Source organism: Narcine bancroftii, chromosome 14 (assembly GCF_036971445.1).
Source record: "Narcine bancroftii isolate sNarBan1 chromosome 14, sNarBan1.hap1, whole genome shotgun sequence".
NCBI lineage: Eukaryota > Metazoa > Chordata > Chondrichthyes > Torpediniformes > Narcinidae > Narcine > Narcine bancroftii.
This window is the reverse complement of record NC_091482.1, coordinates 52,434,085-52,460,098: the sequence shown is the minus strand read 5'-3', so window position 1 is coordinate 52,460,098 and position 26,014 is coordinate 52,434,085. Positions and strand designations below refer to the sequence as shown.

General features: G+C 43.8%; 1 protein-coding gene, 1 long non-coding RNA gene and 1 other non-coding gene across 12 annotated transcripts in view; 1 reads left to right on the top strand and 2 right to left on the bottom strand.

Moving 5' to 3' along the window:
* sema4ba (sema domain, immunoglobulin domain (Ig), transmembrane domain (TM) and short cytoplasmic domain, (semaphorin) 4Ba) overlaps positions 1-26,014 on the bottom strand; it is a 314,544-nt gene that overhangs the window by 94,255 nt on the left and 194,275 nt on the right. For 9 of the 10 annotated variants that reach the window (XM_069911428.1, XM_069911429.1, XM_069911430.1 and 6 more), the window contains one exon: positions 1,582-1,896. In XM_069911428.1, the coding sequence (XP_069767529.1) occupies positions 1,582-1,896 (315 nt within the window). Of the gene's footprint in view, positions 1-1,581; positions 1,897-8,583; positions 8,664-26,014 lie in introns of those variants that run through there. The other variant, XM_069911433.1, reaches the window with a different exon arrangement.
* On the bottom strand, positions 5,562-5,666 carry LOC138750059 (U6 spliceosomal RNA). Its single transcript, XR_011349049.1, has one exon. It is a non-coding gene; the product is annotated as a U6 spliceosomal RNA (small nuclear RNA).
* Positions 8,609-15,697, top strand: LOC138749690 (uncharacterized). The gene is made up of 2 exons (XR_011348824.1): positions 8,609-8,867; positions 15,359-15,697. It is a non-coding gene; the product is annotated as an uncharacterized lncRNA (long non-coding RNA).

Here is a 26,014-nt window from a genome sequence, read left to right as displayed (position 1 = left end):
TCCACGCTGCTGAAGATCCAGCTGCGCTGGGTAGGTCACGTCTCCAGAATGGAGGACCATCGCCTTCCCAAGATCGTGTTATATGGCGAGCTCCCCACTGGCCACCGTGACAGAGGTGCACCAAAGAAGAGGCACAAGGACTGCCTAAAGAAATCTCTTGGTGCCTGCCACATTGACCACCGCCAGTGGGCTGATATCGCCTCAAACCGTGCATCTTGGCACCTCACAGTTCGGCGGGCAGCAACCTCCTTTGAAGAAGACCGCAGAGCCCACCTCACTGACAAAAGACAACACCCAACCCCAACCAACCAATTTTCCCCTGCAACCGCTGCAATCGTGTCTGCCTGGCCCGCATCGGACTTGTCAGCCACAAACGAGCCTGCAGCTGACGTGGACTTTTTACCCCCTCCATAAATCTTCGTCCGCGAAGCCAAGCCAAAGAAGAAGAAGAGAGAAGAAGGGTATTGATATCATGTACAGATAGACCCCGACGTGCAATGTCTCAGCTTGCAAAGTTACAATAATCACCATCCAGTAGTTTCTGTTTCATGTTACGATGCTTCCCTGCACTTGCAATAAGCGCAAAAGTCATGTTCAGCATACCCTAGTAGTCACAAGTCCACTGTACTGTACAGCAAACCAGCCATTGTGTAAAATTTGCATCGTGTCAAAGTCCTGTCACGTCAGTCACATTATGTCGCTTCAAATTCGCGTTGTGTCAAATTGTGTTATAATAAATTGCGTCTAAATAAAACTTAAATAAAAAACAGTAGTGTGCATTGCAGTAATGTTTTTTTTAGTTTAAATTGTGTTGTAATAAAAATTTTCAGCATTTAAATTAAATTTAAATTTGGAAAAAAAAAAGACCGGGAGAATGCAGTATTGTTTCAACTTACGATAATTACAATTCACGTGGCGAACCTGGGAATGGAGCCTGATTGTAAGTTGGGGTCTACCTAAGTAAGCACCTATGTTTTAGTTTAAATTGGGCATCATACTCAGTACAGAAAAGTGTGTTCAAGAGCCTGCTCCTGTACTGTTCAATGCTAAAAGTAGATTTAAAAACCCAGTCTCGCTAACATGAGTGCAAGATTCCAATAAATCAAATGGAGGATTAAATACCTCTACTAATTCACAATCTTTTGTAACAGTAATGTCAGCCAAAAATAGCATCCAAGAGTCAGGACAATTGATAACACGACAGAATGACGCTGAGTGGAAAAAGGTTCTCTTTCTAAATGCTACTTGATTTGCCAAGTATTTCCACAATTTCTGTTTTGAGTTTAACCTCATGCTCATTTTTTTCAGAGCAGTATCCGTCGAGGTGCTCATATTGGCACACACTGTTGGAGAGAGAAGTAAACACCTACTCAATCTTTCCATTCTCATTCATTGCAGTCCTAGTGTTATACGAGGAATGGTTGCAAATGTATGTATGAATGGGAGGAGGATCAGAGGCTGAAACAGTTACAGTTGGCCTCTGTTCCTCTCTTCATACATGCGTGCATATTAAAAAGTTTCCCACTGATGAATCAAGAAATACTTATCAACTTATTTACTGAAGTAAGCAAGCACACTCACTGTGAGTGAAGACAATCCGCGGAATCAGATCATCTTCCCTGCCGGGGAGCTGATTAAGGGCGCTGATGTAGAGAGCACTTGCTGCCAGCACCAGGCAACTCGTCAGGCAGTTCAGGTCCATGACAGCTACAGAAAGATAGAGCCTGCCTCTAAGCCAAGTCCTCGGAAAGTTTGGAGCTGATTTGTCCTCCGGAGTGGGGCGGCGGGGCGGCACGGCAGCGTCTCCCAAGAACAAGCCAATGCTGCCGCTTTGCGAAACCGGTGGCTGCAGGTCAGATGAAATCCAAGCAGGCGCGCTATTTCTCGAAGCTGGCCCTGCAACACAAGCAGCAAACATGATAAGATTAGAAACAGATCAGTTAACAGGAGCAACATAATCATGTGTTGAAAACAAAGATTGCATGAACATAGCTTAATCGATTCACAAGCTGGCTTGGTGTCTGATGGTTATTACATTTAACAGTGTGCCATCTCTTCAATCAGAAGTATTACTGGCATCGTCCCCTGCTAATACAGATTCTCGGCTAGGTGTCACTATCCAAACCTAACCAGCCTTGGTTGGTAATTCAATGAGACGGGTGGTGCAGTTTAGCGTAATGTTGCTACATCACCAGCAACACAGGTTCGAATCCCGTGCTGTCTGTAATGAGTTTGTAATTGGGCGGCACGGGCTCATGGGCTGGAAGGGCCCGTTATCTTGCTGTATGTCTAAATTTAAACCTTTCCCTCCCTCTGGCTAGAGAGAAGATGAGGTGTTTTTCCTTCAATTTGTGGCTGGTCTCAGACTGGCAATGCCTGAGACCATGGACAGACATGTCAGCAAGGGAACGGGATGAGGAATTTAAATGGGTGGCCACCGGGAGATCCACGCTATGGCCACGGACAGAGCCGAGGTGCTGAACAAAGTCATCTCCCAGTCTGCGCCCAGACTCTCCAATGTAGTGGAGACCACCAGATGCTGTAGATGACCCCTGCAGATGCACAAGTGGAATGTGAAGGTGAATTCGTCCTGGATGGTGTTGGATTATCATCTGCAGCAGTGGTTTTCAAACTTTTTTTTTTCCACTCACATGACATCTTCAGAAATCCCTATTCCATAGGTGCTCTGTACTTAATCTTCTTTGGCTTAGCTTCGCGGACGAAGATTTATGGGGGGGGTAAATGTCCACGTCAGCTGCAGGCTCGTTTGTGGCTGACAAGTCCGATGCGGGCCAGGCAGACACGGTTGCAGCGGTTGCAGGGGAAAATTGGTTGGTTGGGGTTGGGTGTTGGGTTTTTCCTCCTTTAGCTTTTGTCAGTGAGGTGGGCTCTGCGGTCTTCTTCAAAGGAGGTTGCTGCCCGCCGAACTGTGAGGCGCCGAGATGCACGGTTTGAGGCGATATCAGCCCACTGGCGGTGGTCAATGTGGCAGGCACCAAGAGATTTCTTTAGGCAGTCCTTGTACCTTTTCTTTGGTGCACCTCTTTCACGGTGGCCAGTGGAGAGCTTGCCATATAACACGATCTTGGGAAGGCGATGGTCCTCCATTCTGGAGACGTGACCCACCCAGCGCAGCTGGATCTTCAGTAGTGTGGACTCGATGCTGTCGACCTCTGCCATCTCGAGTACTTCGACGTTAGGGATGAAAGTGCTCCAATGAATGTTGAGGATGGAGCGGAGTACTTAATAAGGGATTACTTAAGGTGGTATGCGAGTGTCTACATAAAGATTATTTTGCCAGGGGCATTGATTTTGCAATGTACCATGCTGGAGTGTATTGGAATACTCCGTGCTTGCCCACATAAATGGAGTCCCAGAAACTCTCGAGGAACGCAACATCATCCAGGACGAATTCACCTTCACATTCCAGGGGTCATCTACTGCATCTGGTGCTCTCGGTGTGGTCTCCACTACACTGGAGAGACTGGAAGATGACTTTGTTCAGCACCTCGGCTCTGTCCACGGCAATAGCGTGGATCTCCCAGTGGCCACCCATTTCAATTCTTCATCCCGTTCCCTTGCTGATATGTCTGTCCATGTTATCAGGCACTGCCGGTCTGAAACCAGCCACAAATTGGTGTAACAACACCTCATCTTCTGTCCAGCCCCCCTCCAGCCAGATGGCATTAACATCGACTTCTCTCTGGCTTTCGTTAAACACCCCATCCTCTTCCCCCATTGCCTTACCCCCAGCTCTCTCTCTCTCTCTCCCCCTTTTCCCTGTCTCCTTTCACAGAGCCAAAGATCAATTCTCACCTCTCCTCTGATCATATCCAATGAAAACCTCCCTAGCAGCACTGTCTGTATTCTGAGCATTCTTTTCTTTGTTTATTCTTTGAAAAAGGGCCCAGGCCTGAAACGTCGGCAATATATCACGTTTAACAAATTTTATAGTTTTTCGAGGAGGTTACTAAGAAAGTTGACAAGGGGAAGGCTGAGGATGTTGTCTATATGGACTTTAGTAATGCCTTTGACAAGGTTCCGCGGAAGAGGTTAGTTTGGAAGGTTCAATCATTAGGTATTAATATTGAAGTAGTGAAGTGGATTCAACAATATTCAGATCGGAAATGCCAGAGAGTAGTGGTGGAAAATTGTTTGTCAAATTGGAAACTAATCGAGTGCCTCAGTGATCAGAACTGGGTGATCTGGATGATAGGTGGTAAATTGGATTAGTAAGTATGCAAATGATATGAAGACTGGTGGTGTTGTCGACAGTAAAGGTTATTTAAGCTTGCAGTGGGATATAGGCCAGTTAGAAAAATGGGCTGAAAGATGGCAGATGGAGTTGAATACTGATAAGTGCGACATTTTTGTAGGACTAATCAGCATACACGTTAAATGGTAGACAAATGAGGAGTGCAGTAGAACAAAGGGATTTAGGAATTCTGGTACATAATTGCCTGAAAGGAGAGTCACATGTAGAACCGGTGGTGAAGAAAGCTTTTGGTGTGTTGGCTTTTATAAATCAGTGTATTGAGTATAGGAGTTAGGGTGTCATGTTGTGCAAGGCATTGGTGAGGCCAAATTTGAAAATTTGTCTGCAGTTTTGGTCACCGAATTATAGGAAGGATATCAACAAAATAGAGAGAGTGCAGAGAAGATTTACAAGAATGTTACCTGGGTTTCAATTACAGCTGAAGGTTAAATAGGTTAGGACTTTATTCCCTGGAGTGTAGATGATTGAAGAGTGATTTGATAGAGGTATTTAAAATTATGAGGGGGACAGAAAGAGTAAATGTGGACAGGCTTTTTTTTTCCATTGAGAGTGGGGGAGATTCAAACAAGAGGACATGGATTGAGATTGAAGGGGGAAAAGTTTAGGGGAAAGATGAAGGGGAATTCCTTCACTCAGAGAGTGGTGGGAGTGTGGAATGAGCTTCCTGCCGAAGTGGTAGGTGCAGGCTCGATTTTAATATTTAAGGAAAAGTTGGATAGGTATATTGTTGTGAGGCATGGAAGGTTATGGGTTGGGGGCAGGTCAATGGGACTCGGTGGGAGAAGGTGCTCAGCGTTGACTAGAAGGGCCAAACTGACCTGTTACAGTACTGTAATTGTTATATGTTAAGCTATATATTATCTTTATCTCCTATGGACGATGCAACACCGGCTGAGTTCCTCCAGCATTTTTGTGTGTTTTTACCATGCTGGAGTCACTTGTTTACAGGGCACACATGTATTACACGAAGTTAGAGGAAGTAGTGGCACTAATGTGCTTTCTTCACAATGCCATTTGTGTGCTGGTTCCAGGAAAGATCCTCCGAGATAGCAACTCTCACACTTAAAATTTGCTCATTTTCTCCACCTCTGATCCCCCAGTGATCACTGGATCGTACACCTCTGGTTTTTCCTTCCCGAAGACAACAATCACCTCCTTGGAATGGAAGGAAGCTCATTAAGAAGCTGACCTGGGACATTGGTCTGAGGAATGAGCTCTTGGGGTTGAGATGTGACCTCCAATAACCATCTTCCTTTTTTGAGAAGGATTACTGGTGTGTTTTGCCCTTGATGTCTACTGACTTCTGTTTTATAAGGCCTCTTGCGCAGGGGCCATGCTAATCTTCTCTGTATCGTTCCAATTTTAGTATATGTGCTGCCGAAGCGAGCACTTTTATAAGGCCTCTTGATGTCACGTTTGGTCAAATGTTGTTCCGACAACAAGAGCAGGCATTCGCACTGAAACTCTGGAATTCACCTCTTTAGTCCACGCTGAGACCAAAGCAGCGATGATCTCCAGAGCCAGGCAGCCCTGTCGACCGTACATTGGTGCACGTTATTGATAAACATCATCTACTATCACAGACCACTTCCTTCCATCCATATGTCAGTGTACCTCCAGGGAGTGTTGTCCTGCCACTGGCAAAGGACTCTCTCAGGGACTGTGATGGAAAAACTTCATACGCCATCTGTTAAGTTTTCATTCAGCAAGTATGACGTTGCTATTGTGCAAACATTGCAACATGCTGCATGCACTCTATAATTACTGCATATGCATTATACACAAACATCGCATTATATTGCAAACTCTGCAGTACATTACAGTGTGCAGTGAACCACATATATCTCAGCAAAGGGCATAGACTAAAGTACTGCTTTGGATTAAATTACAGATAATGAATTACAGTAGAAGTCCAAAAAATCCACATGCCAGAAATCCGGACCACCTGAGAAACTGGACTTTGAAAACTTTCAAACTCTTAAAATTTAGCGGGCTTTTGCGCGCATGTGTAAGCACCACAGATGCACAGTGGCAACCATATATGGCATACGTATCTACCCAACACCCAACCCCAACCAACCAATTTTCCCCTGCAACCGCTGCAATCGTGTCTGCCTGTCCCGCATCGGACTTGTCAGCCACAAACGAGCCTGCAGCTGACGTGGACTTTTTACCCCCTCCATAAATCTTCGTCCGCGAAGCCAAGCCAAAGAAAGAAAAATCTACAAACCTATGATAAAGGATCCTAAAGCAGATAAACTTCACTGTGAAGAGGAAAGAGGACACATTGAAATCGAGTGACAAACTTGAAATAATTAAGAAACTAGAACATGATGTCAGCAATACTGTTATAATGGGAACATATGACATCGGAAAGTTTAAAATTTACGATATAAAAAAAAAGCTACTGAAGAAAGGGTCCAGGGAAATAGCTATTAAATTTGTGGAACAGAACCTGAGTTTCAGTCTTCAAGACATCACGCCTGCACACATGGTGCAGAATAATTTTGTTTAAAATTTAAGTTTAGACTTAGAGCAGGGTAATAGGCCGCCCAATTGCACCCTTTTAATCTACACCCCCGGTACGTTTCGAACAGAGGGATGAAACCAGAGACCCCGGAGAAAACCAATACAGCCACGGGGAGAACGTACAAACTCCTTCCAGACAGCACGGGATTCAAACCCCCGTCCGGTCCCGATCGCTGGCGCTGTAAAGGCATTGCGCTAACCGCTCCGCCCACAAAGAAATTACAAAGCCGCGAACAAGGTAATATACAAAAATATTTAAAGCAAGCAAAAGAAGGGCCAAACAGTGCCGCAGATGCAGTGGAAGTTCCATCCACAAACAGTACAGCTTTAATCCTTCTTAAATTTAAAAAGTACCATCCGATATTCGGGAGAATCGGAAAAGCTGGATCGACCCAACTGCCGAGCAATCCAGATTTTTGAATTTCTACAGTAAATCGCAAACGCTGCATCATCCCCCGATAATACACTAAATTTCATTTATGGCATATTAACGCATACCTTGTATGGAACTGCACACATCAATCTATATAAGTCTCATTAACATAATTTATATTATATAGAGAGCTCTGCATTATAACTGTGCACACTACTACATTTTACTTTGCTGTGTGAAACACATGGAGCAACATTCATTGCTTCATGCGGGAAAATTATAAGGGGAACATGAGGGGAACATGAGGGGAAATTTCTTTACGCAAAGGTGGTGGGGATGTGGAATGAGCTTCCGGCAGATGTGTTTGAGGCAGGATCATTGGTTATATTTAAGGAAAGACTGGATAGTTACATGGAGAGGAGAGGACTGGAGGGGTATGGACCGGGTGCTGGTCAGTGGGACTAGGAGGGTGGGGATTTGTTACGGCATGGACTAGTAGGGCCGAACTGGCCTATTCTGTGCTGTAAGTGGTTAGATAAACTGCATGCTCTGTACAAAACATGTTACCAAGTACACTGCACTGTACTGCATACAGACTCTCTCTACAATGCTGTATTGATGACTTCCATTTATACTGCACATAATACTTTGATGAGGAGGTATTCTGATTTAATTTTTCACCAAAATTTGTAAATTGAGAAAAATATCGGTTTCCTACTGCAATGCACTTGTCACTATTACTGCTTCTCTCATTGTGTCCATGTCACTTCTTAATTTCCTTTAATCTTTAAGCCATTTCTCAGTACTTGTGAAAGAATCCAATATAAAATGGCTTCAGTTACTCAAATGAGCAATCTATCCTCACACTCTAATTTCTTGTCCATCACTCAAACAATAATAAACTGCTGGCAATAAAAATGGACGACTTTAAAAAAAATAGCCTGAATAATAAAACACAATGATTTTGATGGATATTAACCTACACATGAACATTCACAAAGCTAGAATTAAAGTGGAACGATTTCGATCAGCAACACCATTACCAGATTGGCACTGCTCAGACATTCGGCTCTTGGACGGATTCAAAAGGGGTGATTCCACCATCCTCTTTTCCCTATGGGAAACCAAGCAGCCACAACCTTCAGGATACACTCCCTCCACTGAAAGAACTTCTCGGGCACTCCTGATTTCATTCAATTGCTATGCATTCAAGAAATCCTCAAAAGGAATTTTTTGAGGGGAGAAAATTAACAACAGCACGGCAACAGGCCATTTCGGCCCACGAGTCTGCGCGCACCCAATTTACCTACATCCCCAGTCTGTTTCGAACGGTGGGAGGAAACCGGAGAAACCCACACCCCCCCCCCCCCCCCACAAGCCCGGGGAGAACATACAAACTCCTTACAGACATCGCGAGATTTGAACTCCAGTCCCGACCGCTGGCGCTGTAAAGGCGTTACGCTAACAACTACACCGACCGGGCTGCCTCACAAAAATGTGGCATTACCTAAACAGTCGAAGAGGACAAGGCACAAATGAAGAAACTGAAAATACAAAATCCGCCTCTATTATTACACAATCGTCATTCTCACCTTGCTCCAGTGATTGGCAGTTCCAAAAATGACTCAGCCTGGTACGGCAAGAGAAAAGCCTGGAGTGGCCTGCACAGATTGGCTGTTCTTGAAGATGGTGAGTAAACCTGACTAATCCACAGCAATGCTAATCCTGAACATTTGATAATAAACCTTCTGAGCACATGCACATGCATCAGTGTAGGTGTGGCCCTGATGTCAGAAGAAAGAAAGCTGACAGAAACTGATTGACTTTAATCAGGGTGTGTTCAGATTGGATATTTTACCCATGTTTTCCCCCTCCTGAAAGCACAGTGTCATTGTCAAAAAGGGGATTGGTTAAAGGGAAATATCTGGCAGACTGATTGCAGACCCTGCATTAATTAGGTGCAGATAGAATGGGCCAAATAATCTTCTGTACTTGATTCTGGGCAGCTTTCACCGTTTTCCCTCAACCAGAGCGAACCTGATGGATAGCAGATGACAGACACCGGTCCTACTACAGGTCGGGAACCCTTGAACTCCTGCCAAATGCTTAAGGCAGTGAGTCGAGTGCTCCAGCATTATAGCTTTTCCCCGATAACCACAGCAGAAAGTGCTGGTCACACACTGAAGCGCAACTGTAAACAGGAAAGGACAAGTTATTGCATTTCTGATGTTAGCCCTCACTGTTCTGATCAGGTGCGCTCAAGCAGAATATTACAACCAGTCTTTATCCTTCCAAGAATTCAATTTTGTTTTGTAACTTTTTATTTCACTTCTCCTCTATCCTGTCTAATTAACACAGATCCATGTACACAAATCCACCATGTGTGCAGGTAGATGGGTATACACACAGGTCATGGGATTATCTCTACACAATCCAGAGCACAGTTGGACCATTGTGGTGAATGTAAATCAATTAGTCTTTCAAATGACTGTATTTGCCATCTTGAAACAGGCTCTGTAAACATCCAGTGATCGCCCAGGCTTAGGAAGATGAGTGGCAAAGAATATACCATCCCAACAGTAGAGTCAAGCCACCTCCTGTTGACAGTCAATGGTATTTCTGCCATGGAGATCCCCACTATCAACACCCCAGAGTCTAGGGTGGCCAGATGTATGGTTTTATGCCAGACAATCTGGCTTTTGAGCCCTCTGTCCAGCGCCACCTCGAGCCGGACATTAATTTGTCCTCCATTTACGTGATGAGGGGAAGTATGATGGGGACACATGAAAGTTCACAGCAGGCAAGCCTCCACCACCCCACCACCCCCCCCCCCCCACTCTGCTGCTGAGAGAGTTCCTGACACTGACCCTGCATGTCTTCCACTTTGGAAATTTGGCAATGACCACCCTACCAGGGTTACTGCTGAATGAAAACAAAACCTGCTATGTTAATAATGGCTCCAAGATCTGATTAGAGACTGGATATCTCACCTCATTTTGCCCCAAAGACGTTTCCACAGAGCAACATCAGGAGTGTAATGAAATGGACTCCATTTGCCTAGATCAGTTCAGCACTTTCAAGAAACTCAACCCGAACTGGGACAAGTTGTAGTGCAATACACAAAACATGCTGGAGAAATTCAGCAGATGGCACAGCATCTATTGTTAGCAATGGGTAACCTGCGCCCTTCTCTTTATTTCCTATGGATGTTGAGTTTCTCCAGCATATCTGCACATAATTTGCTATTAAATGGAAAAAAAAATTCAATCCATGTGGGTCTTGAAGACCTCCCAGCCTTGCTGCTACTGAAGCTCTTTTGTGCACATGGCCACAAGGTGGCCAAAAGTAAGACCGTGTCCCAGAGAGCTGCAATGACAATATTCCATTATTCAATTATCTGTCTCAGTAAGACCCTGTTCCATATTCTCCTTTGCAATTCAGAAGGGCTCTGCTTCCTTTAAACTCCTCAAGGCTCCATAATCTCTTGTCTGCTGGAACCCACTGGGACCCCGTTTCCTGCAGTCCCTGGGGCCCAACTGGGACCACGTTGCTCCCAGTCCCTGGAACCCATTGGGACCCTCTTTCCCATAATCCCTGGGACCACATTGATCCCAATCCCTGGACCTCAGTGGGACCAGGTTTCCCCCACAGTCCCTGGAACTACATTTCCCACAATCCCTGCAAATCCACTGGTACAACATTTCCTATAATCCCTGGGACCTCACTGGGACCATGTTGCTCCCACTCCCTGGAACCCACTGGGACCCTGTTTCCCATAATCCCTGGGACCTCACTGGGACCACATTGATCCCACTCCCTGGAACCCACTGGGACCCTGTTTCCCATAATCCCTGGGACCTCACTGGGATGACATTGATCCCAATCCCTGGAAATCATTGGGACTAGGTTTTCCCCACAGTCCCTGGAACCACATTTCCCACAATCCCTGCAACTCCACTGGCACAACATTTCCCATAACCCCTGGGACCTCACTGGGACCATGTTGCTTCCACTCCCTGGAACCCACTGGGACCCTGTTTCCCATAATCCCTGGGACCTCACTGGGACCACGTTGCTTCCATTCCCTGGAACCCACTGGGACCACATTTCCTTGAAACTCATCAAGGCTGTATTATTCTCACTTAAAAATTAGCAAGTACATTTAATAAATGGAAAAGGAACTTCACTGAGGAATGGACTACTGCATTCTTGATGTTGTTTAATTAATTGGGAATTGATAGACACTGAACGATGGCCTGAAAATGATTAAGCGTGGCATAGGTCACAGAAGTGCTTAAAGTAAATTGACTATTTTAGACTTTGTAAGATTCATTACCCGTGATATGTACTATCAAGTATCAAAAATGATGGCCAGATGCATGACTCAAGTCAAAACTCTTTTTCAGAAACATCGCATTGTTTCAGCTTCCTAACAGGTAAAACCAACTGCTTTTGAGCCAGAGATTGGCCTTCCACAGGTGCGACAGATGTCATTCAAGAGCAAAAGATTAAAAAGTCTACTTAAAATCGCATGGTTTGATGTGGTAACCAGAGCCTAGGGAGATGGATGGTACTTAACTAATCTGGCAAATCCAATCAGAATTTGTGAACACAATCTAATGCTGCTGGTGTGGCAGCCAGGTATTGAATAACTTTACATGTCAAAATACTACATCTCAATTTGACAGCCATTTAGAATAATATGATAGAACTACCTGGTCAAACACTCTGGTAGTAGTTCCCAATCAATGGGCCATTGCCTATTGGTGGGCCACAGCGTGTTTCCAAATGGGTCTTTAAATACTTTAAATCAGATAAAGTTGCCATTTTTTTTAACAAAGCTGCTTTTGACTTGAAAATATTGCTCAATGGGCCATGGCATGTTAGGCCAAGAGACTGAAAGAGGTTGAAAACCACTGCATGACAAGTTTACCCTAAACTGACCATCCACTCCTTGAGCTGAAGTGTTGTGCAATTTTAATCCTTTCAAATCTCCTGGGGCTATGGGGCCATAAATATAACAAAAAAACTATATTCTTCAGGTGCTGTTCGTGCCTGGTTCTCATGAGTTTTACTGTTCATCCCAGTTATAACATGTCTAATGGATGCCATGGTGTGGGGATAAAAGAATAGAGAGGGATATTGGCAGAAGGGTCTGTGAAGATACAAATGCTTCAATCATGCCCTTCACAAAGGTGGGCAGAGGTTTCTTTCAACCAATGGGCAACAATGGTGTGGTGATGGTGGGCGAGCAGCTGCCAGAGACCCAGGGGTTCAATCCTGACCTTCGATCTGTCTGTGTGGGCAATTATTTGGCCGTTCTCCCTATGACCACGTGAGTTGCCTCCCGATGTTCCCGCAACCTCCCACATCCCAACAACACAGTAACTGGACATCGTAAACTGCCGTTCGCGGGCTGATTAGTGGTAGGAGCTCGGGGAAGTTGAGCCAATTAAAGGAAAACGGGACCAGTGTCAGGTTTCCTCAGAAGTCAAAAGAATTTGGCACACTTCCAATGACTCTTACCAATTTTGATAGATGCAGCATAGCGTTCTGGATTCACCACACCTTGGGACAGGAACTGCTCTGCCCAAGACCACAAGAAAATGTCGAGAATTGTTAATGCAGCTCAGGCCATCACACAAACCAATCTTCCCTCCGTCGACTCCATCTCTGCTTCCTGCTGTCTTGGGAAAGTTGCCAGTCACACCCTCTTCTACAACCTCCCACCCTTCAGGCAACAGATCCATGAGTTTAAAAACACAAGCCTCCACATTCAATTTATTTTCTGTTGTTATCAGCCTTAAGAATGGGTCTCTGATTGGCAAATGATGAGGGCGGCACTGTTTCACTGTACTTCTCCCTTCCTCTTGCACTGTGTCTGAGTAACATTCTACCCTGAACTTTTGTTTTGTTATTGCACACCTGCTTCACTTTTGAATGGGTTGACTTGCCTGGATAGAATGCAAATAACGCTTTTCACAGCATTTCAGTACATATATCAATACCCAATTCAATTCAAATTCCCTGTGAGTAATGGTGTTGATGGCTGATAGGGACTCCATGGGCCAATCAGTCCGTTTCCGTGCTCTATGATGTCGCTTCCATTGACCAAGCCTGGTCTTACTTAAGCACGTGGATTTGGTATATCATTCCCTTCATCAAGAAGGCTACAAGTCCATGGAGGCAGAGGAGCTGGTGGGGTCGTTTGGCAGTGAAAGATTCTTAAGAGGAGGAAGGGCTTTATGTGGATTGGAAGCAGTGCCTCTCTCCATAAACTTGGCCTTGTTCAGCTGTTCTCCCAAAATGCTTGAAAAAAGCATTTGAGAAGGCAGGAAATAAATTTAAGTACCTCTCAATCCAATCCTAGTTGACAGAAACTTTAATTAATCCATCTCGCAAGGCAGAGGACATTATAGATAAATCAAAACCAAAGTTAGACATTTTACTGGTTGCTTTTAATGCAACTGTCTCAATCACTTCATTGATTCCAGGATAACGTCAAGAAAAAAAAAATCCTGTTCATTTCGTACACAAGCAATCACACTCGGGGGCTCTTAGACCATGGCGCTCGTTTTAAACACATTCATCTGATGTATTCCAAAGCCAATCAGCTTAAGGTAGAAAATCTCTGATAAATATTATGTTACTACATCCTTGTAACTATATTTCACAAAATTATATAGGTGACAACTTTAAAGGTTTGCTTTTCTTGTCATAAAACAGATGTGGATATTTTACCCAGTTTCAGAAGATCACACAGGGACTCTCTGATGGACCCCTGGGGTGATAATCAATGCATTTTAAACTATTCATTCGCACTGAGTCACAGGAAACATGACAGCCCCAGTGATACAGTACAAGGTCATGTTAAATGATTCACTGAGAGGCTGTTAAGAGTATGATGCTTCAGTTATGATGAGAGATGAACATTTAATGCCAGACATGAACTTTAAGACAGGAGCAAAGAAAGCTGTTCAGAGTTCTGAGAGAATTTCATCGGATACTTGGACAAGACCACTGCCGCGATTTGGTGAGAAGCAATGAGGCAGCGTTCTGGAGGGAGATGGTTGAGTGGAGCCACTACGACAAACTTGCACTCAATGTGAACAAAACCAAGGAGGGGAACCAGTAAGGGAGCACGAACCAGTAAGGGGTCAGCAGTGGAAAGGGTTAAGAACTTCAAAGCCCCTTTTACACAGCGATCCCATTTAATTGGCGTGTGAACAACCTGTGTTTAAAGTGAAACGCATTGGCTCTGATACTACCTACCTTTCCGAGCAATTACCGGGGTGAAAATGACCCCACCCCCACACGCCCCCCCACCCCATCCCGTGTTAGTTTCATTCACATAGGTAAGTGGTATTTAAAAAGCAGCTAAATCCCGTTTATTTTAAAAAAGGGCAGTGTAAAAGTAACAAATGTTTCTGAGCTTCTGTCCTGAGTCCTCCATGCTGGTGCAATCACAAAGAAGGCTCGCCAGCAGCTATACTTCCTGAGGCATTTGAGGAGATTTGGTACGTCATCACAGAATCTTGCAAATTTCTACAGTCATACAGTGGAGAGCATTCTGACTGGTTGCATCATTATCAACTATAAAGATGCAAATCAACAGGATAGAGAGAATTGTAAGTTCAGCCAGCGCCTTCACCACTCCATTTTTTTTTTCACACCATAAATCACATTAACCATGATACACACTTTTTTCCTTTTCACACATAAACAGTGCCATTTTCTCCCCCCCCCCTCCTCCCATCCCACCCTCCCTACCTCCCCCCTCCCGTCCATTTAAAGTACAAAATCTAGGATACATTAAACCAGTCAAACAATGTTGTCATTCAATAAAAATACACAAGAAATTCCACTGAGTCCATTCTTTTCATTTCCTTCTCCTTCCGTTAATTTAGGTAGTGATTGTCCCCGGTAGGTTTTCGCTATTGTGTTTCATGTAAGGCTCCCATATTTGTTCAAATATTTCAATATTATTTCTTAAACTATATGTTATTTTTTCTAATGGAATACATTTATTCATTTCTATATACCATTGTTGTATTTTCAAATTATCTTCCAATTTCCAGGTTGACATAATACATTTTTTTGCTACAGCTAGAGCTATCCTAACAAATCTTTTTTGTGCATCCTCCAAATCAATTCCAAATTCTTTGTTTTTTGTTACTTAGGAAGAAGATCAGTCTCCACTCCATTGAGGACATCTACAAGAGGTGGTGCCTTAAGAAAGCAGCCTCTATCCTCCAAGACTCTCACCACCCAGGCCAGGCCCTCTTCACTCTGCTATCATCGGGAAAAAGGGACAGGAGCCTGAAGACGAGCACCCAGCGACACAACGACAGCTCCTTCCCCTCTGCCATCAGGTTCCTGAATGGATAATGAACCACGGGCACCTCCTCACTTTCACCTATTTTTGCACTAGTTTATTTTAAATGTTATTTTATAGCAATGTAATGTTGACACAAAACAATGAATTTCGTTCATGACAATAAATTCTGATACAAATTTAAGATTATTGCAGAAAGGAGGGGAGAATTAGGAGAATTCTAATGGCTGAGCAATAGATCAAAAATAAATGGATGGTTGTAAATCTGAGGCTGTAGATGGTGGTCAAAAAATGGATGGTTCTCAGAATGGGTGATAGATCACCATCTACGCAGTCTCCAACCACAGAATCAGAAGCCGAAGAAATTACCTGGCAATACCTAAATTCCTGCAGCATTTCTGAAAAAAAAATCCAGCAATTTAACAAAAATAAATAGAGCCGCAGCTGACTGGTTCCCCCCCCCCCCCCCCCCCCACCCACCCCCCGATTTCACAAGCAATTCACTCTGCCCCTGAAATTGCAGTTAACAACATTTTTTTTCATGTAAAGGATGCTTCTGCAATGGACATTTTTTGTGCCTAAGGAACATTTCACGAATTATATGATTTCCAGGTCTTCCTCTGCAGTGGATTGGTGATATTTAGAAACACTTAGAACAGTCACTAAATTTTCAGGCAGATTTAAATGACTTCTGAAACATAATGCTGGAAACATCACTACAAATATGACCACTCAAATCTTTGAGACTTTAGCTCCTTAGGATCTAAGTACTTGTCAGAGCTCTCCAGTCTAGCACTCTGAAAACCTTCATAATTTTAAATTATCAGAGCGGGATTAGATATTACAGTAAAATGAAGAGCTGACATGCCGATAACCGCATTGTCGGAAAAATCAGAAAATGACAATTGATTTGTGACTTTTGGCTTCAGACAAAACATGAATAAAATGAGAACGCTTACAGCTGTGACAGGGTGCAGATAACAAAGTTCCGATCATTAAAGTATTAACAGAATTATCTTAATACAGCAAAAGATTAACCGTCAGCTCTAAAGGGGGATTTAAAAAAAGCACTTTGCATCAATACAGTAGAAGTTCGAAAATCTGGACTGCTCGGGGATTAGGTCGGTCCGGATTCTCGGGCAAAATTCAAATTTAAGGAGGAATAAAGTAGAGAGGAGGTTGATAGATTATTCATGAGCAAACATAGCTTGCTTCATTTCCCAAAACGAGCGGTTTCAAAGAAAAATAAAGTGGTCGCTTGTTGCCGCTGTGGCGCTTACGCCTGCGTGCACGCACACAAAAGCCCGCTCGATTTCAAAAGTTTGAGAGGTTTCGAAAAGTCCGGATTTGCAGGTGGTTCAGGTTTCTGGCATCCGGATTTTTTTTTTAAACTGTATCACCATTCTGACAGACATTCCCTTTGAGGTTTACTTTTCGTGTACCGACCGGTCTGATATTTGGGCACTCTGATACAAATCACTCTAGAATTCACAGCATCTAAAATACCAACAGAAGTAATCACTTAAATTCCTTGAGCACTTAATAGGTGGTCCTTTCCAGACCAGCTGGAGGAATGCTGAAAGGATGCACTGAAGATGCCTTCCATCATCGCTCAACTGAGCTCTCAATCTGATAAGGATGCTTTGAGGGGACAGCAATATTAAGCTAACATTAGGCCTTCTGACTCTTGATCCACTGCAAACTTGGAATGGGGGAACCTTCCAGAATCTACAAGTGTACCCTGCGAAGACCAAGGGAGAATAATTCTGAATTGTCTTTCCCTTGTGTTTTTAAATCATGTCCACACAAAGCAGGCAAAGGTTACCTGCACACAGTCGTAATTCACCACTTTCCGCGTCTGTGACTGCAGGTGTGCGTAGAAGTGAGCTTTTGGCCTGCCTCGAGAAATTTGCTGCTGTATGTCGGTCCTCCTTTTATTCCAGGACATTTATTTTTAGACATACTGTAGCGGCTACTTCGGTAGAGCTACTAAAGCAATACACACACACCAGGTTAGTCAACTTTACAGGCTTCTTTTATTTACCCCGGGCTCCACAGAACAGGGTGGGACATCATTATGAGTTTTCTGCCAATCCACGGGACCAGCAGGTTTAAATTAAGCACAGCGAGCATCCCGCGCCTTCCGGCAGGAGAGTCCGTGAACCAACGTGCCTTTACTCGGCATGCTGCACCGTGTGCACGTGCAGTCCATTAAATGGATGAGTACCCAGCTGTCTGTCCTATGGCTCCATGCTCCCACCAAAGAGCCACGCTGGCAATGGTTCACATTGCCACGCCGTGCACCCGCTTGGCCCGCTACACGGCCGCTACAATACATACATTTTATTTGTTACATTTTTGAGATATAGCACTGTTACCTTCCGGCCCACAAGCCCATGCCACCCAAATACCCCAATTAGCCTACAACCCCTGTATGTTTTGAAGGGCAGGAGGAAACCTGAGCGCTCAGAGAAAACCCACGCAGACAAAGTCCTTACAGGCAGTGCCAGGTTGCTGGCACTATAACAGCATTGTGCCAACCACTACGCTTACCGTGCTGCCCTGACATCCCCTCACATGCCTGACCCCACCTTACTTCTACGAGGGTAGGTGGGGATGGTGGTGATTTGTTTATTCCACTGAGATTCTTGAAGACCCAGATGTCGCTTCAACGGGCACTCAGTCGGAAAACTAAACGAGGAAGCCAAGTCTTTATTCCATATCCAGAGCTTGGTTTGTATTTTTTTTTTTACAGATTGTCCCATGTCAAGAAGCAACACAGGGCAACGTAAAAAGTGCGCTGATCTTGTATTATATCAGTGTCCCTCCAGCAAGTTTCCATTTTAACTTTCCTGAACTGACTGAAAATTGGTCCCATTTAAGACTGATGTCTTTTGGTTCATCAATTCCTGGACTGCCTCCCCCAGGCCGACAAAAAGCCAGGCCATCATCAGGAAATTCAGCACAGGTGAGGCAAATAGTAAAAGATGAACAATCGTCACCTTCTCCTATGGTTGCAGAGTCTAAAGCGAGAGGTCACAGATTTAAACTGAGGGGAGAAATTTAAAAGGGACTTAAGGGGCACTTCTATCCATTGAGAGGGTCAAGGTATGTGGAACAAGCTGGTAGAGGAAATGGTAGAGGCAGGTAAAAGCCATTTAGACACGTGGTGTGGATATGAGGAATGTGTGCAAAATACAGGCAATGGGACCAGCATGGGCAGGCAATTTGGTCAATGTGGACAAGTGGAGCTGAAGTGCCTTTCTCCATGCTGGAAAACCATGACCCCAAGATTATACCATCTCTGTGGCCGTTCACACTGCCGTGAAAATGTACTGTACAGAAACAGCTGGAAACCTTCAACAGATCCAGCTGATCTGTCGAGAAAGATCCTTAACAGAAACTTTAACTCTGATGAACATGTCACGAAATTCGTTGTTTTGTGGCAGCTTCATAAAGCAAATATTGCTATAAATCACATTTGAAAAGAAATAGTGCAAGAAAATAGGATAAAGTGAGGTAGTGTCTGTGGTTCATTGTCCGTTCAGGAATCTGATGGCAGAGGGGAAGAAGCGGTCCTTGCGCTGCGAGGTGTTTGTACCTCCTTCCTGACGGTAGCAGTGTGAAGAGGACATGGCCTGGATGGTGAGGATCCTAGAGGATAGAGGCTGCTTTGTTAAGCCACACCTCTTGCAGATGTCCTCGATGGGGTGAAGACTGGTGCCCGCGATGTCACTGGCTGAGTTAACAACCACTCTGGAGTATTTTCCTGTCCTATGCATTGGTACCTCCACACCAGACAGTGATGCAACCAGTCAGAATGCTCTCCATGGGGCACCTGTGGAAATGTTCGAGAGTCTTTGGTGACGTACCGAATCTCCTCACAAAATATAACCACTGATGGGCTTCCTTCATGACTGCATCGACGTGGAGGCCCCAGGACAGATCCTAAAACATTAACACTGTTACCCTCTACACGGATGCTTCTAGTTTTGTTTTGCACTTCCAGCATCCACTGTTGCTTGATATCCGGTGGAGATATAGTTTTAACAGCATTGCTCCAGAAACCGTGGGAGAAAGAGGATGACTCTTACTTATGAAAGCTCTTTAAAGTTGGTGTTTCAGGGTTATGAAAAACTGCTATATCAAAGTTTGTGGAAAAGAACGAGTCACCCTCATCCTACCCAGCTGATAAACGACACATCTCATTAGGAAATTGACTCAATTCCTTTAGGCAAATGAGGAGCATTGGGTTAAACCCAAGCAGTTTTAAAAAGCCCACATGAACTTTGCGCAATTAAGGCAATGGATGACCAATGCCAGGGTGCTAGAAAAATATTGGAATCCAGTGATAAAACATGACAAGTTGGCATTCTTGTGAGTCCTGATTCTTATTACTTGTGAGAGAGTGAAGGCTTTTTGATAAAGTATGGTACGCAGCAGATTGGGATGTAGCAAGTGTAATACTGCTTCTTAAGAAAGTAGGGAACCGGAACCATATTGTATAAAGTCATCAAGGGGCATACAATGAAACTTTGATAAGCTACACCTTCAAAATCCCAGTGGTTCAGCATCTGGCTCACCAGATGTTGATTGCTGCAATCATTTTCTGCACAGTGGGTCCCCAGGTTTCCATGCACCTTCTCCTCCTACCAAGACCCCTTACAAACTTACTTGGTTCACTGTTAAGTATATTACACCATCATATAACATCTGAAAAATGGGGTATTAATAGAAATAACTGCCAAATGCCCAGATAATCTTCCAGAACACCGCCAAAAGCCTAAGCATGCTGCCTTTCTGTCCCATGAGCTCAGGCACCCAAATGCACCAATCCTGTACGTTTTTAGAGGGGGGGGAGGGGGGGGGAGGAAAATGGAACACTGGGAAGAAACCCAAGTGGTCATGGGGAGCACATATAAACTCCTTGCAGACAGCGCCGCACTCGAACCCAGTTCGCTGGTGCCGTAATCATGTTGTGTCAATTGCTACGCTAAATGTGCCACCCTTCTGCCTCCATTTTAAAGTATTAAACTCAAGCTATTTTCAGCTCTAATGCACAAATTAGATGCTCTACTCATGAGGAGATTTGGTACATCATCAAAGACTCTTGCAAATTTATACAGGCATACCGCAGAGAGTATTCTGACTGGTTGCATCACTGTCAGGTATGAAGGTGCCAATGCACAGGTAGAGAGAGTTGTGAGTTCAGTCAGCGCCTTCACAGGCACCAGTCTCCACTCCACTGAAGATATCTTCAAGAGTTGGTGTCTTAAGAAAGCCTCAAACAATTGTGAAATAAGATAATTTTAAACTCTAGAAAAGCCAATTGGGGGATTGTTAGTTTCTTTTTACCCTGGTTACTGACAGTAAACACCTGCAGAGATTGCAAATGACCAGCATTTCTACCCCTACGAACCAAAGGCCATACATCTAAATAATTCTTCCAAAGACAGCCACAATGCATCAGCAAGAACTAGAGACAAATGAGAGGAGCTGGAATCTGGAGCAAAACATCAATATGCTGGAGGATCTCAGTGGGTTGGGCAGCAATAGGGGGAGATAAATAATGCTCAGCATTCTAGGCTGGAACCTTTAAAGCCTTGATGGAGCAGTCAGGCCTGAAACGTTGACTATTAATTCCCCCACCCCCCCACCCCCACTGATGCTACTTGACCGGCCAAGTTCCTCAAGCAGTTTTGTTTTATGCATCAGTGTGAATAGTTGCAGTACAGCTGAAGGAAAACAAGTGGTAAAACATTAAACAAGAAGTCTGCAGATGCTGCAGTCGATTGCAGTACACAAATACACTGGGGGAGGTGGAGAAAGAGAATCAAGGTGTAGGTGGGTTACAATTACCGTTTAGGTCAGCGAACAAGGTGACTGGGTGTATAAGACGACCCTAGAATTTCCACTTAAAATACGAGTTTTGAGATGTACTCGCTGCCAAGTCTGGCACTTTCCGCTGAGACCTTACTGCTCCAAATGTCCTTTATCAACCAGTGGAGTGAATTGGTTAAGCAACACAATCTTGATTATTTAGAATTTAGCTAATTAATTTCAAGTAATGGTAAAATACTGTCAATTACCCACAATAATATTCATGAAACTGGTGTAACATAAACACTGGCAATGTCACTTCAGCATTGGTTCGTTTACAGAGACAAACATGGTGTTGAGTATAATTTCATTTGCTATACTGTTATTTTAAGGTGTGTTGGAGTCGTTTAAAATACATTTATAGTGTTTTAATATAACATTACTATAAATCCAGCTTCTCAAATGCAAGTTTCAGTAGAAAAATATTTAGGGGTAGGCCTTGCTCTTCTGCAAGGCCGTGGGGGACACTCTAAACCACACATGTCAAACTCTGGCCCGCAGGCCAAATTTGGCCCGCGATATAATTATATTTGGCCCGCAAGATCATATTAAATATATATTAGAGTTGGCCCGTTGGCCGCCGCGCAAGTATAGCACATGCACAGCAGCAGGTAGTACCATAGTAGTTTTTAGCACTTCCACAGCAGGCACAGCAGTACACCGATATAGTTAACGGGAAAGTTAATTAGATATTCACAGTGGCGCCGATACAACGGACCCGCCGCCTAGCTACAACGGACCCGCCGCCTAGCTACAACGGACCCGCCGCCTAGCTCCATGTAGCTGGACGTGGTGGGTCACCTCCGCGTCTCCTTGAGCTTCATTTGTGGGCAGGTGCTGCTGGGCATCGGACTTTCCGCTGGGGTGGTGGTCGTGGACGAGTTCCACCCCTCTCACAGTATTCCCAGTGAGATGGCGAGACCAGCGGGGACTCCTTGGGTTTTTGGCGGCGGTTGCGGCAGGCGGAGGCGGGGGCAGAGGAGGGAGAGGGGGCAGGGGGCGGGATGACGCTCGGGTTTGCTGGCTGGGCTGGGGAGGGCTCCCTGCAGACCTCCGCTTCCTGGCATGCTTCTCTGCAAAGTGCGATCCTTGGCTTAAAGGCTAGAGAGAAATATTATTTATTGAATATTTTATTTCTTATTTATTAATGCTTCTTATGGAAAGAGTTTAACCAAAACTATTATTAAACATTTATTTTAATAAGAAAAAGTTTAACATTACATATGTTGAGAGAAAACATACAGATGTTGTTGAAAATTTTCAATAAATATTTAGTTCAGCCCTCGACTTAGTCCAAGTTTTTAATTTTGGTCCTCGATGAATTTGAGTTTGACACCCCTGCTCTAAACCATAGGATGATGTGGTTTGGATTTTATACTTGGCATATAGGATGAACCTGATTTTGGGGTGACATTCAAATTCAACCTTTTATGCTGGCATATATGGCAAGTGTGGCCGAGGGGTGGTATCATCGAGATAAAAACAAGGTTTTTTATTGGGTTTCACGGAGATGTCACTCCATAAGATTGGCTGTGAAGAATTGAGATGAAGAAGGATTTCTTTCTACAAGAACATACAACTCCGCGGCTTGCAGCATCGAGGACCCCAGATAAGTCAGGTTTATTTGCTGCTTGACGGGAGTGGGGTTTATCCGAGGTGAAGCCAATCTTTTCTTTTTCTTTTCTTACCTTTTTTCATGATTCTTGTTTCCTTGGTGGGGGGGGGGGGGGGTCCTCTTATTTTGTTCTTCTTTTTCTCTATTATCTTTTTCTCCTTTTGGTTCAATGTGGACAACTGAATTTTCATTTTTGTGGTATTATCGTAACTTTTCTTTCTTTATAATAATTGAATCATGTTAACTCTTTTTCGCTCACTTTCTTTCGAATCGACATGTGGATCGATATTGTATTCTTGATATCAATGTTTATCTTTTTTGATTATTCTTTGTTTTGACTGCTGTTAGGTCTGCTTTGTTCATGAATGAGTGAGACAAACACCAGGCTGAGTCGAAATCAGGGTTCTTTGTTCTTTATTACCGGATTGTAACACTTGCGACTAACCATGTTAGTCGGAGAATGCATTCTGCCGTTATCAGCAAAATGGTGATTTTTTATACCCTTGGATACGTGCTTAGAACATCATCATATCATTACTTGTCCAATGACTAAAACTGTTGCTATCCTTTCCCTGCTAGCTTCCTGCCTCTCAATCCATCAATGTCTCTCTTATCTTGTAAGTACAAGGATGCATTCACATCTTGTTACAGCCCTGCACATTCCCATCTCATGATGTTTTACCTAACAGGAGTACAAGGACACCTCCCCTTCTTGTTACAGTCCTGTACAGGGTAACTCCTTACACATTCCCATCTCATGATGTTTTACCTTACACTGCACATTGATTGAAAATTCTCAATATAAAATATTAGAAAAAAGAGAACTCATTGGAACACTTTCAGAGATTGTGAGCACTCAGTCAGACACTATAGTTTCTGGAGAAAATTAGGCCATGATCTGACTGATTGATGAAGCATTTCTAAGGGGAGCTGTAAGAATTAATCCCATTTTTATTTCTTATACAGTTCAAGAGAGGAGGGTCAATTTCATTTTAATTTAATTGTAACACACAGGCCCTTCTGGAACACGAGCCCGGGCCACCAGGTAACCCAATTAACCCACGACCCCAGCACATTTTGACGGGTGGGAGGAAACTGGAGCACACAGAGGAGACCCATGCAGAATGTAAGATATCCTTACAGACAGCACTGGATTCGAACCTGGGTTGCCGGCGCTGTAATAATGTTGCGCTAACCGTGTCGCCCTGCTGAATGCACAAGGTTGTTCATATTACAGCTGTTTTAATTTCCTGTGGAGCAATTAAATACAAACTGTGATTCCGTGGCAAAAGGTCAAGAATATGTGTATAAACCCCATGAGATGAGAGACAAAAGGTGCTTCAGGCTCAGTGGATTTGGAGTCTATTGCGCAAAGATTCATTAGGTTAATTATGATGAAATTCAACTTGAAATTTAAAGGTAATAAAACGTTCCAAACCTCTTTGAACTAAAATCAAATGACTACCTGAAAAGGACTCATCGGATTTCAGGGGTATGGTGTTTTTTTTTCTTCGTTCAGTCAGAGGTTGTGGAAACTTCAGGCAAAGCAAGGCATTCACCTGCATTTCCTTAAGTGCCTTTGGGAAGATGGTGAAGAAGCCATCTGCCTGAACTGTGGTGGAGGAACTCCCACGGTGCATAACAATTCTGATAAGAGACAGTGGTGAGAACACACTTGGGGTATGGTCTAACCCTCACCGGAATGCGCCGTTCTGGTAACCCAGCCTAAGGAAAGACATCATTAAGCTGGAAAGGGTGCAAAAGAAGGTGTACCAGGATTGGAGAGCTTGTGTTATAAGGAGAGAGTCAAAAGGCTGGGACTCTTTTCCCTAGAGTGCAGGGAACTGAAGGGTGACCTTACAGAGGTTGATAACATCATGACAAGCAGAGAGGAAGTAAATAGTCAAAGCCTTTTCCCCCTGTTTGGGGGTCTAAAATGAGCGGACAAAGATTTAAGTGAGAGCAAGTGTTTAAAAGGGTCACTTTATCCAAACAGAAGTTGGTGTATATATGGAATGAGCTGCAAAAGGAAGCAGAAGAACATGGGTACAATTGCAATGTTTGAAACACAAATGGGATTAGCTTGGGTAGACAACTTGGTTAGCAGAGACGAGTTTGGCCAAAGGACCTCTTTCCATGCTGTAAATCGCTATGCAAAGAGCCAATGTACATGTTTCATTGCTCTGCTATCTTTTTGTTCTACCATTACAAATTCTATTGTATCTAATTTTTTTTTTTAATTTAGACATGCAGCACAGAAACAGTCCATTTTGGCCAATGAGTCAGTGCCACCCAATTTACACCCCATTAACCTGCATACGGGATACATTTTGAATGGTGGGAGGAAACCGGAGCCTCCAGAGAAAACCTATACAGACACGAGGAGTACAAACTCCTTAAAGATAGCGCAGGATTTGAACCCCAGTCCCAATTGCTGGCGCTGTAAAGGCATTGCGCTAACCGTCACGCCAACCGTGTCACCTTTTACAGGTTTTTTGCAAGTTTACTTTTTTAGTTTTGTTTTAACTCTCTCGCTTCATTTTTGATCAACTCTAAATGGCTCCAAACTCTCAGGTTTGCTACCTTTTCACTGTTTTACAATGTTTCGTGCTTGCTTTTTGGATCTAATTCTTTGCTTTCTTTAACTTCTTTTGTTGGCTATGGTGGGCCACCTTTCTTTTTGTGTTTTCCTTCTGGGAAGGAGTGTGTAACCGTTGCAGTTCCTATATTCTTTCCTTCAATGCTTAGGCGCTGCCTATTTTCCTTCATGTTTGAATAAAGCTTCCTAATATATCATAGCCAACTCACTCCTCAATATCGTCACAGCTTCCTTTGTCTCAATTATGAAGTCTGGTTTTGGATTGAACCACCTTAATAAAGAATTCCATCATGCCATCACTTGTTCGTGAAGGATCCCACAAGCAATGTCAATAACCAAACCCCTTTCAGGGCACAATACCCAATTCAGAGTCATCTTTTTCCTTCATTGGCTCATGATATCCAGCA